The sequence below is a fragment of the Stegodyphus dumicola genome, chromosome 3, assembly GCF_044657685.1.
Source record: "Stegodyphus dumicola isolate Sdum_Otavi_A_Nest chromosome 3, ASM4465768v1".
Taxonomy (NCBI): domain Eukaryota; kingdom Metazoa; phylum Arthropoda; class Arachnida; order Araneae; family Eresidae; genus Stegodyphus; species Stegodyphus dumicola.
The window spans coordinates 236,006,297-236,020,086 of record NC_140770.1 but is presented as its reverse complement, the minus strand read 5'-3'; the positions used below and the strand labels follow the sequence as shown (position 1 = coordinate 236,020,086).

The 13,790-nt window shown below is 33.3% G+C and overlaps 1 protein-coding gene across 1 annotated transcript in view; it reads right to left on the bottom strand.

Moving 5' to 3' along the window:
• The window catches only part of LOC118192529 (leukocyte receptor cluster member 1 homolog), a 38,575-nt gene extending 31,432 nt beyond the window's left edge, over positions 1-7,143 (bottom strand). Inside the window, exons 1-2 of the mRNA XM_085813934.1 lie at positions 6,907-7,143; positions 6,671-6,770 (exon numbers count right to left, since the gene is read on the bottom strand). Of these exons, the coding sequence (XP_085670060.1) occupies positions 6,671-6,770; positions 6,907-6,929 (123 nt within the window). The 5' untranslated portion in view covers positions 6,930-7,143. The remainder of the gene's footprint in view (positions 1-6,670; positions 6,771-6,906) is intronic.
• Between the last annotated feature and the right edge of the window lie 6,647 nt (positions 7,144-13,790).

The following is a 13,790-nucleotide window of genomic DNA, read 5'->3' as shown; positions in this document are numbered from 1 at the left end:
AATCTTGAAATGGGATTTTGAAGTGCAAAATCCCATTTAAAGGGCAAAATCCCATTTAGGACACCCTTTCAGGCTAAAAAAGAACTTTACAACTTTCACATCATTTACTTTCCTCACATATATCTTTTTTCCCTTGAAAAATATCTTTCATTACATCTGAGTTTTAAAAGCGATAATTAATAACTGAAATTCCATTTTGACAATATACATGTATATAATCCCTTCTCTCTAAAAAGTATTCTTTCTTTTATTTAAATTAGCTACTAGCAGCTATGTGCACTACTTTATAATCTAGACAGAAAGGAATCTATTGATTTGTTCTTGCAGATATTTATGTGCATGAAAAGCATTTCAGCATAGGCAACAAAATGTTGAAATATTTCTATCAATACAAAAATACAGAAAATGAAGTACAGACTTCTTCCAATCAGAAATATTTTAGTATACGAATTGAAGAACAGACTGGTATTTGAAATACAAATACCAGAATTTTAAATTCTACATGTTTAGCAGTATATTGAATTCAATCACAGGCCGTATACCTACTATTAGTTGGAATCAAAACTTGTGCTAATTAAACATTATTTATACATATAATTTTTGTATATAATTTTTGTGCAGCAATAATATTACAGCTATCTTTCATAAGTCAATAAAATGAAACTCCTTTTTGTAACACAACTTTGAAAATATTCCTAATGGCAACCACAAACTAACAGCTAAATATGAATGAAACTTAATGCTTTAAATATTGTTTGCTTACATGTTTTATTGGCTGAAAATTTCGGTCATCATAGCACCATGTGCATCATCAAATCAACTTACAGTCTGAATGTCCAAAAGTTAGACAAACTTTTACATCAACCCAATGATTGGTTTATTAACAATATATCAAGGAACTACTCTGATATGCACCCTCAAGTTGCCAAATTTCTCGCCAAACATTTTTGGCGAGAAACTCCACGCTGCCATATTGCTATCTAAATTTTTTGTCTACATTTCGAACTTTAAGCCTAAAATGTCTCCAAAAACACGGTTTTCGCAAATGCAAAAACCACGTTTTGAACACACAATTTAAGCTAAAAATCAGAAACAAAAACAAAAAATTTAGATAGCAAAGCCGTAAAATCTCTAACCAAAATTATTTGACAAGAGTCCATGTACACAGCGATATGTTTTAACTTAAAAAAACATCTACAAATGCCACAATCTAGGCAACGAACAAATCTATGAACTATGCACACCTCGCTTTAATAAATTAACATAACAACAATAAATTTCATAGAATACCATGTACACAGCATCCTGTTTAAACTTAAAAAAATCTACAAATTGCACAATTTAGGCAACAAACAAATCTATGAACTATGCACACCTCGCTTTAATAAATTAACAGAACAACAATAAATTTCAAAGAATACCATGTACACAGCGTCCTGTTTCAACTTAAAAAAACATCTACGAATTGCACAATTTAGGCAACAAACGAATCTACGAACTACGCACACCTCACTTTAATAAATTAACATAACAACAATAAATTTCAAAGAATACCATGTATACAGCGTTCTGTTTCAACTTTAAAAAACAGCTACAAGTTGCAAAATTTAGACGGTACGCACTAATCAACAAAATAACTTAAATAAATTTCAAACAATTCAAAAAAACAACAATAACGACAGAAATTCATACTAAAAAAACAATGAACATAACATTCTACAAAATAAGAACAAGAATAAAATAAAATGCACTTACCATGAATTAATGCTTTTTTGAACAGCAGAAATACCAATTTCATACTGCCTTTAACATGCCACCACATAATCACTATCGTATTTATATGACAGCCAGACACACTATCCAGAAAATTCATACTATGGTTCACAAATAATCACAAATCCCTACTTCTATCATGCACAGCCACTAAAAATAATCTCCCAGACCGTCTTTCCAGACCTCCAAATACCCACTGCCCCTCAACAGGATGGCCACGACGATATTTCCTTTTGCCGAACTTCAACTCAACAACTTCCATCATTTTATCTTTCCCCCCTAGCTTCTCAGACACAGAGCATGACATGAACCAACGAACTCCAGCGAAAGATTTTTCAAGATCAACAGGGTTGCTATACAACACACAATCGCGTCAAAAACCAGTGCAGAACACATATCGCCACATTTGGTGAAATTAGGGCATGTATCAGAGTTGTACCTATATCATTAACACGAAATCATTATCTTCAGATCTTTAATTTTATTTATAAAAACTATTCAAAAATTATTAATCAAGTTATATTACATAAAAGCTGCATTTCAATGAAACATTTTTGCTTATATTAAGGCAATTTATACAACTAGCAGCTTTACTAAAAATATCCTATATTTATTTTGAAAAATTTACAAAAGGAGTTGTGGTACTTTCTTATTATAGCAGCACCCAAAATTTAATTTCTAATCAATCGAGATGTAACAAGTAACGAGATATAACAACACTGGTGAGATATCTTGTTAGATTAGAGATTCAATCTTGGGGGCTGCTATGATAAATACCGCAATTTTAATACATATGTAAGAAGCAAATTAGATTTATTAGACATTAAATAAAATTATTTTTGTTAATCTCCTTCAAAATTACTGTTTTCTTATCATTCTTAGTAACATGCAGTTGCATGTTCATTCTAACGTATAAATATGTATGTACTAATACTACTTGCGTATTTAAAAGATTGGGAAGATCAGATCACAATACCAAACTAATTTTATTATTACATCAGAGAGTCTTCCTCAGGTTTATCATCAGTATAATATATTTTTAGGGAAAAACTATCCAACACATTATAAAAGTTTCAATACAGGGATATTTTTAGTATTATTCCATAAGATGTGTTTTCTTAAACTACTAGCAACTACAATTTTAATTTTACAGTCTATGTGGAAACTATTTATGAAGTTTTCAAAATGTTTTAACATACTCTGAATGAGAAATTTTCAAATCTAGCTAATTATCATGATTGTGTTGAAATGAAAGTTGATTTATGAATGCTGCATTTCCTATTACTGGCTAAGATTTTACAAAAAAATAGGGTTAATCTTTGGATTATGGTAACTTGGCGATTTTTTGGCGACCAACCTTGCTACAGCAACCTGTTAGTTTTGTTTTGGATGCCATTTTGTTTTCACGAAGTAAAGGCATTTTTTTTTTTTTCCAACAATCTGCTAGCCGAATTACACTTATACTAGAACTTTTATGGAACAAAAATGCTTAATCATGACGAAGATTAGGTGCGAAATTGAAAGAAAGTGCAGAATCGCTTACTGCTTGCCGCGTTTTTAAGAACTGCAAATACACGGTATCATCCATGTACACGTCGACCTATTTTCACTTTAAAAAAAATCCCAGAATTGCACAAAAATGGCATTGTGCACACTCTTTACTTTATCCATGTACACTGCTCAAGTTCTAGCTAGTAACCTTTATCGCCTTACCAAAATGTCCCCAAACTACCTGTTACCATATTCCAAAGATTAGCCAAAATTAGTTATATAAAATTAAAATTACGGTTGATCTTTACAATATGGTAACTGGTAGTTTGGCGACATTTTGGAGGCGATAAAGGTTACTACCTGGGACTTTGGTAATAATGTGAGCAGTACTCAGTTCCGATTAAGCATTATTTTGTGTGAGGGAAATGAGAGATCATGGGATATGTCATGTGATATTAATGGACGAATTACGGTTCTTTAATCGGAAAAGGGGGGAAATCGAGAAAAAATCTGGAAATTTTGTATTTGGTTTATTCTGTGTTGTGTGAAACAGTGTTCGTGAATTTTTGGATCCCATGGCCGTAACTAAAGAAAAGTTTATCGGACACGTAATCCAGATTCTGAAGAAGATTAGGTAAGTTAGTATTTTTAATTATTTGAGGATATTATTTTTATGCATTGTTCTAAATGTAAGGTGGAAGTAAAGGAATTTGGTATTATTGGGAAAATTGTTATTAGCAATGATTTAGTTTAAAGTAATTAGGATTGTAAGGAAATTTTTATTAATTTAATGTATGTGCTCATTTATATTTTAAGTAGTGTTTTTGAATTTAATTATATTTTAATTAAATGATAGTTATTTTGTGAATTTTATGTTTGTAGGAATTTGGTATACGTTTCAGTTAAAGTAAACGTGCATGGAAATAATTTAAATATCTGACACTAAGTATTTGTAATGGTTGCGGTATGAATTCGTTGGTGATGTTTATAATATAATAGATGATTTAGAGGTAAAAGTTTTTGGATATTTTATTTATTTTATATGTGGAAATGTTCATATTTGGAAAGGGTAAATACTTTTTCGCGATCAGGTGATTTCATATATGTTCTTTTTACCGGGTTTAAAGATTGAGAAAATTGTCATGTATTTTCGTGAAATTTTTCTAATTTATGAGAAAAAAGCAGTGTACATGGATATAGTGAAGAGTGTGCGCAATGCCATTTTTGTGCAATTCTGGGATTTTTTTTAAGTAAAAATAAGTCGACGTGTACATGGTTTAGTGATATTTTAATTAAATGATAGTTATTTTGTGAATTTTATGTTTGTATAAATTTGGTACACGTTTAAGTTGAAGTAAACGTGCATGGAAATAATTTAAATATTTGATACTAAGTATTTGTAATGTTTGCTTTATGAATTCGTTGGTGATGTGTATAATGTAATAGATGATTTAGAGGTAAAAGATTTTGGATATTTTATTTATTTTATATGTGGAAATGTTCATATTTGGAAAGGGTAAATACTTTTTCGCGATCAGGTAATTTCATATATGTTCTTTTTACCGGGTTTAAAGATTGAGAAAATTGTCATGTATTTTCGTGAAATTTTTCTAATTTACGAAAAAAAGCAGTGTACATGGATATAGTGAAGAGTGTGCGTAATGCCATTTTTGTGCAATTCTGGGATGTTTTTTTAAGTAAAAATAAGTCGACGTGTACATGGTTTAGTGATATTTTAATTAAATGATAGTTATTTTGTGAATTTTATGTTTGTAGGAATTTGGTACACGTTTAAGTTAAAGTAAACGTGCATGGAAATAATTTAAATATTTGATACTAAGTATTTGTAATGCTTGCGGTATGAATTCGTTGGTGACGTGTATAATGTAATAGATGATTTAGAGGTAAAAGATTTTGGATATTTTATTTATTTTATATGTGGAAATGTTCATATTTGGAAAGGGTAAATACTTTTTCGCGATCAGGTAATTTCATATATGTTCTTTTTACCGGGTTTAAAGATTGAGAAAATTGTCATGTATTTTCGTGAAATTTTTCTAATTTACGAGAAAAAAGCAGTGTACATGGATATAGTGAAGAGTGTGCGCAATGCCATTTTTGTGCAATTCTGGGATGTTTTTTTAAGTAAAAATAAGTCGGCGTGTACATGGTTTATGTGTATGTGTTATTTTGAAAAACGCGTAAGGAGTATGGTATTGTGCACTTTTTCCCAATTTTGCAGTGAATATTTGTCATGATTAAGCAGTTTTGTTAGATAAAATTTCTAGCATAAGTGTAATTCGGCTAGTAGATTGTTGGAAGAAGTGTTCAGTAGATAAAAAGAAAAGAAACATGTCTACTTCGTGAAGACAAAATGGCGGCGGGGAAAAAAAATAGAGGGTTGCTGTAGGAGAGTTGGTCGCCAAATTTTCGCCGAAAAAACGCCAAGTTACCATAATGTAAAGATCAACCAAAATTACTATTGCAGCAATAGCAAACCATAGTAAAATTCTTTGAGTCATTTCAACTTTTCAAACAAAATAATAAGGGGATCACTATTGATATATAAAAAGTGAGGGTAAACACTCAGTTGGGATGGTCTGTCTTTTAGAAGGTTCCTGATGGTGTAATGTAAACAAGCTACTACATTTGGCATAAAGTACAATTAAAAATGGAACCTCATTAACCTAAAAGAGCCAATCATATTTTTATGCATCACTTGTTGGATTTCAAATGAATGTAGTTTTTTTTTATTTTACTTATGTCGTTTGGCCACTAATAATTATTGTTTAGTTTAATTCCTAGGAAGTGGCAACAAAACAATTTATAGAATTAGAAAAATATATGTTTGTGTAGTTAGATTAGGCTTATTAAAGAAGAATGACATGTTATTTACATGAATGGTGTTTTACTTAAGTTAATAAATGAAAACTTTAGAATATTTTTAGCAGTCTCTTAGAGTCTGTGATACACTGGTAGCATAATAGTTTATTTTGACGTATAAGAAGAACATCATTTATACAAAATGTAATATTATAAAATTTACAAATTTATAAATTATGCTCCATATTTCTCAGCCATCAGAAAACTTTCCCTAGTATATCATTGCAGTCACTGCATAGAAATTATGAAAAGGATTACATTTTTACAAGTTACATCCAATTACTTAAAACCTGAAATGAGTATCAGACATTTAAACAAATGACGTCTTGTGTCACACTAACATAAGATACCTAAACCAGAACAAATATTAATATAATGCAGATCTTAATTAATGTTACGTAAACAACGCATATATTTCTCTTAAGATATTTATACCATACCAACAATACAGGTAACTGAATTAAGTAATACCAGCTTACTTATTATCAACAAAAGTGTAAGGTATTTAAGAAAATACACTTACGGCAAGTTGAATTCTTCGTTTCAATTCTTTTTCTTCTTCAGCAGCTTTCGCTTCATCTCTACGAACTCTTTCAATGTTTTGTTTTGTGCGAACATGCCACCTATGAAAAAAGTAGGAAAAAGAAGTATGGTGAAGTACTAAATTGGGCTTAATCCTAAATTGCATTCAACACAATGTGTAAAATGCTAGCCAAAGAGATTTAAATAACAATTATAATAAACAGTGAAATTACTAACCTTTTCTTTGGCAAAATATTCATTCTTATTCAATAAAATAGTTACTCCAGTTATTTCTAAATATACAAAATGACCCTTCACTTCAAGATGCAATGCATATGCGATTTTCTTTACGCGATGACATGATAAACATACAAAACTTCATATTATTAAATATTACGCACTAAACCTAATGTATATTAACCATTTACAACAGCAACGTAAAGTTACAAAACAAAAACATCAACACATGAATTACAGATTTCATGCAGCCTTTTTGCCTGTTGTTCAAAATTACAACTCATAAAATTTACGGCTCCAAGAGGAAGAAATACCACGAAAATATACCAGTAACCGAATTTAAAACTGCAAACATATCTTTTTTTAATAATTCAATTTTTAAAACTAAAAGCTTATGCTTCTTTAAATGATTTGAACGTGGCCGGTTTAAATACCTGCTAAATTCGTCTGCAGAAGACTGATTTCGGTTATAACGAGAGTTCTTGAAATCAAGGTAATGGATTGAAATGGAAAGATCCAGCCTACAGCAACAACGAAACTAGGTGTAGAACACTGGTAGTTCGGTCCAAGATTCGAATCCCGCGGACGGGCTGGCTGCACGGGCGGTTTTCGTGGTTTTCCCCATGTGTAACGTGTATACGAGCCAGTTTCCCTTAGAAAGTCCTCCACGAAGGCATCTCTCCCCTTAGGCAGATAGCCCTAGTGTGCTTTGCCATAATTAAATACACCTCACCACCTATTTCAAAAAAAAAAAAAAAAAAGCAAAGCCGATCTTTTGGGAATAAAGGGACAACATTCTAGACACAGCATCCCCCTGTTACAATACGTAAGAGAAAAATTAACCAAATTGTTTCGGATACCATGAGTAACCATCTATGGACCTCTAATACACCAATGTATTTTATTTAAATGAAACGCAAAGGAAATAATTCGCTTACCTGTAAATACTAATATGATTTTTCTTGAAAAGAACAAGAATTTTCTCAACATCAACGCAGCGATTTATTTACGCAGAAATAATTTTATCTCCTTTTACATTCAGCTAAAGAAAAAGGGTCATTGTTTGAATTCCATCAACTAAGAAAAATTTCCTAACAGTTGACATCGCAATTTTAACAACATTTAAAATATATATATATATATTAAAATAAAATAAAAATGTTAAGCACAATATCAGATAATAATATTGTACGTGAGCAATTACATAACACTTCCTAAAACTATTTAATACTCCCTAGAGATAATTCTTCTTGTCTGAGAATTTCTGCTTTAGAAAGAGTCATTGCATTATATTAACAACCTGCTGTCCTTAAAATCTACTCTTTTAGAAAAATGGCATTTGTTGCCATCAGTTATGGCCAACTTTAGGTTATTCACAACTTTAGGTCCTATGCAAAATTATGCGGAAACGTCACGCTTCTTATTAGCCGAACCATTCTGAAAATATGATAATTTATGACCAATTTTGGATTCATTCGTGCATTGCATAATATTTATCCTCTGATTATTTTGTTACGTTACTGTTGGTAGTTTTATGGTAATGGAACACCTGTGCGTAAATTTTAATTACAATATACTAGTTATTTTCCAAAATATTAAATTCTTTTGGGTTGTAACGTTAAATTTGGATACAAGTACACTTGAAACAAATGACACATTTTCGAAATTTTCAAATTTTAAGAAAATAAAATGCTTTATATTCACATTTTTAATCCTTTATTATTTACAGAAGCCTAATGCTTCAGTTTATATTTACTGATGCTCTGTTTTGTCTATCGCGTAACGAAAGAAATGCTTAATTATTGATACTGAACATACTGAAGCTGGTAATTTGAATTATTTCTCCGATCACAGTTTATAACCTATGTAAAGTCTTAATAGGGATCTCTTTTATGATTAACATTTTGTAACGCAATTACAACACTTTGTTACGCAAACACGTTGCTTGTAATAAACCCTTAAATCACTTTTTGAGTAGTTGTGCAATTATTTAATCTTAAGATCCAGTCTCTTCGACAAGTTATAGAATGCAGAAAATTAATCGCTAGACTCCTATTTATGTGTTGCAATCTTAAAATTGTTTCGATGTTTACATTATGTAATTACATATTATACTTTTTTAAACGTTGATGAAATATTCATTTACCTATGCATTGACGTTTTCGTACAGCAGAGGCCATTTTACATAATTTTCTTTCTTCTCTAACGTCACATAAATAAATCATTCCTGCATTTTCAAAAACTAGCTCACTGGTGGTGATTTACCTTTGTTGCGACTTTCTATTCTGCGATTCTAGTATATTTGCAATAATAATGCATAAAAGTTGAAAGCGCAAAATTTCCATTATCAAATATTGAACCTTGGTACCTTTTGATTCATATGCGAGTTCTATAGAGATTGAATAAAAACAATACGAGCATCATCTAGGCTTTAAATTTAGTACGTAAGCTAACTTCTACGAAGTGCGGTGAGGGTTGGAGTTAGCTCTTGTTGCTGCTGCTGTCTCGTTGCTGGCCTCGATTTTTAGTGAGAATGGTTCTTACATAATCGTGCTACGCAACTCTGGAGATCAAACTAGGATTTGCAGAGTAGAAACTAAACATCGTACCAGAAGGTAAATTTGTACTATTCTCTGGGGAAAGCGTCGGAACTTTTAATATGACAGATATCGGTTATAAATTGACCCATATAATCTACCAACCGTGGGAACATTTATCACAACAACATCATTTCTCTCAAGAACACCTTAAGAAAGATAAATGAAAATGGCTTATGATTTATGAATAATGTACAAAGCCTTTTTTTCACCCTTAAAACAGGGATGTTTGATCGCTGAATAAGCCAACAATTCCATGTTATTATATTGAATAATTTTAATTTTTTTCTCAGCTTTTTTGTGAATTTGACGTGAAGAGAAACATATTAAGCAATAGCTGTAAACTCTAAGGGAAAATGTGGTGTAACAAAGCTCCGAAGTCCGCCGCATGCGTTTGAAATGTCAAATGAGCATCTAGAGCAGTGGTTCTTAACCGGGGGTGCCCGCACCCCTTGGGGTGTGTGAATGTATTTTTGGGGGTGCGGGAGAAGCCCCTACCTAACCATAAAATTATTAAATATCATTTATTAAATTTCTTATAATAAAATATTTGAAATCTGCAATAGTGTCCCCAATATTGAAGCTCATAAAAATTGGTAGCGCCTAGCTCACTTATCGGCAGAAGACACAGGAAAGAGGTATACACTACGCTACGAAAAAGCATGAAACGCTACAAACGAAAGCGAACAGGCAGCTAGAAAGAAAAACACTTTGTGGGAATACAAGCGGAGAACGTTATCCCAGCTTGCGCATGTGCTACTCCAATAGAATCTACGGATTCATAGATTTGTATCTGCATCTACTGCGCCTGTGTTAGGTTGAGTCAAGTTGAGTCAACTATTGTGTCTACGACATGTGTATTGTGTATTCTGACTTGTCCAGAAACCTCTTGAGACTAATACATTCTTAATTGCCCGTTCAAGCCGAATAGAATTCAGTGATATTGCAAACGTAAGAACATTATATATATTATGTTACATTATTTCTAAATAATTAAATCGATTATCGTGAACTCCACTATGTTAAAAAAGTGACAATGAAACGATAAGTATGCCAGTTATGGATGCACAACCGAAAAAGATGGCACGCAACGACCTCAATGCAATGTTCCAAGATATTTTCAAACAGCAATCTCAAACCATCAAAGTTATTAGAGCATTTCAATAATCTGCATGGTGGCGAAAAAGCGCATAGCATGAACAGCTTGAAGCCAAAGAAGGCTCGGTTTGATACCAGTGGAATTATCCTAAAATTGTGCAGACCAGCAATTAAAAAACCTTTATTAGAAGCGTCATATTAAGTGGCATATTTATGTGGGAAAAAAAACTCACACGATCGCTGAAGAGATGATTAAATCTTCTGCTTCAATTATTGCTAAAAAAGTTTTAGATTCGGAAGCACATAAAAAAATCCAACAGATTCCATTATCGAATGATATTATACGATCGCGAATACAAGATCTCAGTGAAGATATTTTAATGCAAGTAATTGAAGACATAAAAATCAGTCCACTAAAAATAAGCATGCAACTGGATGAGTCAACTGATGTTGATAATTGTAGCCAACTTTTGGTATTTGTCAGGTATGTGAAGGAAAAAGAGGTGATAGAATAATTTCTATTTTGTGAGCCACTGGAGGTGAATACGAGAGGAATTGATGTTTTCAATCGCATCAAAGATATTTTTACTAAATATCAATTACCAATGAATGTGATTGGCTCAATATGCACTGATGGAGCCCCAGCAATGTTAGGCAAAAATTCAGGATTTTTTTTCATACATGACAAGAGAATTACCGGAAGTTATAATAACGCATTGCATGTTGCATCGTCATGCACTTACGTCGAAAGCATTGACAGAAAGTTTAAAACAACATCTAACTACAGCAGTAAATGTTGTAAAATACATCCGAGGGCGAGCGCTTAATCATCGCATTTTTCGTGCATTTTGCGAAGAAATCGGTGCTGATCATACCGTGCTCCTATATCATACCGAAATACGATGGTTATCTAAGGGTCGCATGCTTAACACAGTTTTTGAATTCCTTGAGAAAATTATTCAATTACTGACTAGTCAAAACTGTTATTTAGTAAAATATTTTAAGAGTAATGACGCAATGCTGAGGCTAGCCTACTTAGCAGACATATTATTTTTAAATGAATTGAATCTGTCAATGCAAGGATTTGGTATAAATATAATAATATCTAGTGAAAAACTATCTTCATTTATCGCAAAATTAGAAATTTGGATACGTCGAGTAGAAAAGGGGAATTTTGCAAACTTTCCCTTGCTTGATTCTGTTATTGCGAAAAATGAAAAGAATACTACGCTGACTACCAATAAGTATTTGGACACCTAAAAAAATAAATAATAAAAATGCAAATGACGATATCTGCGGTCCTAAGGTACGTCCCGGACTCCCCCGGTATATATCGTGTAGGAAACAGCATCGGCTTTAGTAGCATGCAATATGCCTCGCAGTTCGGAGCTCTCTGATTTCGAGAAAGGTATAATTATCGGGTATGACATATGTGGCCAATCCTTAAGGGACATATCTAGCAATCTGAAGTACCCAAAATCGACAGTGGCCTATGTGATTAAGAAGTGGAAGGTGAGCGGTGATTCTTAGAATGTTCCCCGAGTCGGCAGACCAACGAAACTGGGAGATAGAGATCGACGAGTGCTGTCCAGAGAAATTCGGAAAACCCCACCCAACCGATGGCCTTCATCCGCGAGGAGTTTCAACAGGCGTCCGGGAGCATTGTTTCAATGAATACCATCCGTAAGGCAGCACATCTGCTTGGTTTTCATGGTTGTGCCGCTGCCCATAAGCCTTTGATCACAAAGTCCAACCGCGCTGCTCGGTTAATGTGGTGCAAAGCACATCGAAATTGGACCGTAGATCAGTGGAAACGAGATCTTTGGAGTGACGAATCAAGGTTCAGCCTTCACCTTTCGGGTGGCAGGGTCTGGGTCTGGCGTCTACCTGGAGAACGTCTCCTGCCAGAATGCATTGTGCTAACAGTCAAGTTCGGCGGAGGAGGAATTTTGGTCTGGGGGTGTTTCTCCTGGTATGAGCTGGGACCCTTGGTCCCCATTTATGGTAAGCTCAACTCCGATGCCTACAATTGGATGACAATGTGTTTCCTACGTTGTGGCAGTTTTACGGGTTGGACCCCTGTTACTTTCAGGACGACAATGCCAGTTGTCATGTTTCGACGTTAACCAAGGCTTGGTATGGTGCCAATGGAGTTCATCGAATGGACTGGCCTGCCCAGAGTCCAGACCTGAACCCTATCGAGAACCTCTGGGACGAGTTGCATTGCCGAATTCAGGGGTGCACTTCCCTGAATTCGGCAGGGAAGAAATCGGTGAAGGAACTTCTATGTCTTCTCCAAGCCGAGTGGAAGAAAATACCACTAGCTGTCATACAAAGACTTGTGGAAAGTATGCCCCGGAGGATCCATGCTATAATTACCTCTCGTGGAGGCTCTACCAACTATTGATTTTGAATAGAGTTAGTTTTTCTTTTCTATTACAGGTGTCCAAATACTTATTGGTAATCAGTGTATTATACCCTACATTGTAAGACATTTGAGACGAATGAGCGAGTCATTGAATGGATATTTTTCTACCGGAAATATTACCAAAACTCAGAGATGAATACTGGATCCATTTCTATTTGACTTAAATTTGATTGATGATAGTTATCTGAAAAATGATCAACTTATTGAAATGCGAGCAAGTGGACTTGTTCAAATGGAATTTGAACAATTAGAATTGCAACAATTCTGGTTTTGACAGTTACAACGTTATCCAGAGTGTGCGAAAGGAGCACTGCAGTTACTCTTACCCTTTGCTACCACCTACTTGTGCGAAATGGGATTTTCATCGCTTTTGCATATAAAAACTAAAACGAGAAATCGCTTAAATGCAAGTGATGACTTACGCGTATGTCTTTCAAAAAAGGAACCTCGCTTCGCCAGTGTAATAATGAACAAACAACAACAGACTAGTCATTAATTAAAATAATATTGTTTTGTATTTATATAAAATGTACAATGTTTTTCAATAAACAATAAGTTTCGCAACAAAATGTATTTTTCTAGACTAAAAAAATTAAAACACATTTTTCAATGGGGTGCGGAGATGTATTTTCAGATTCAATGGGGTGCGACTCGCTAGAAAGGTTAAGAAATACTGATCTAGAGCAATAAGGAAAAAACAGCTGCATTGAGCTGTTGAACTCTGGATTCCTTAAGGGCTTTAATAGACTCATCGGCGCACA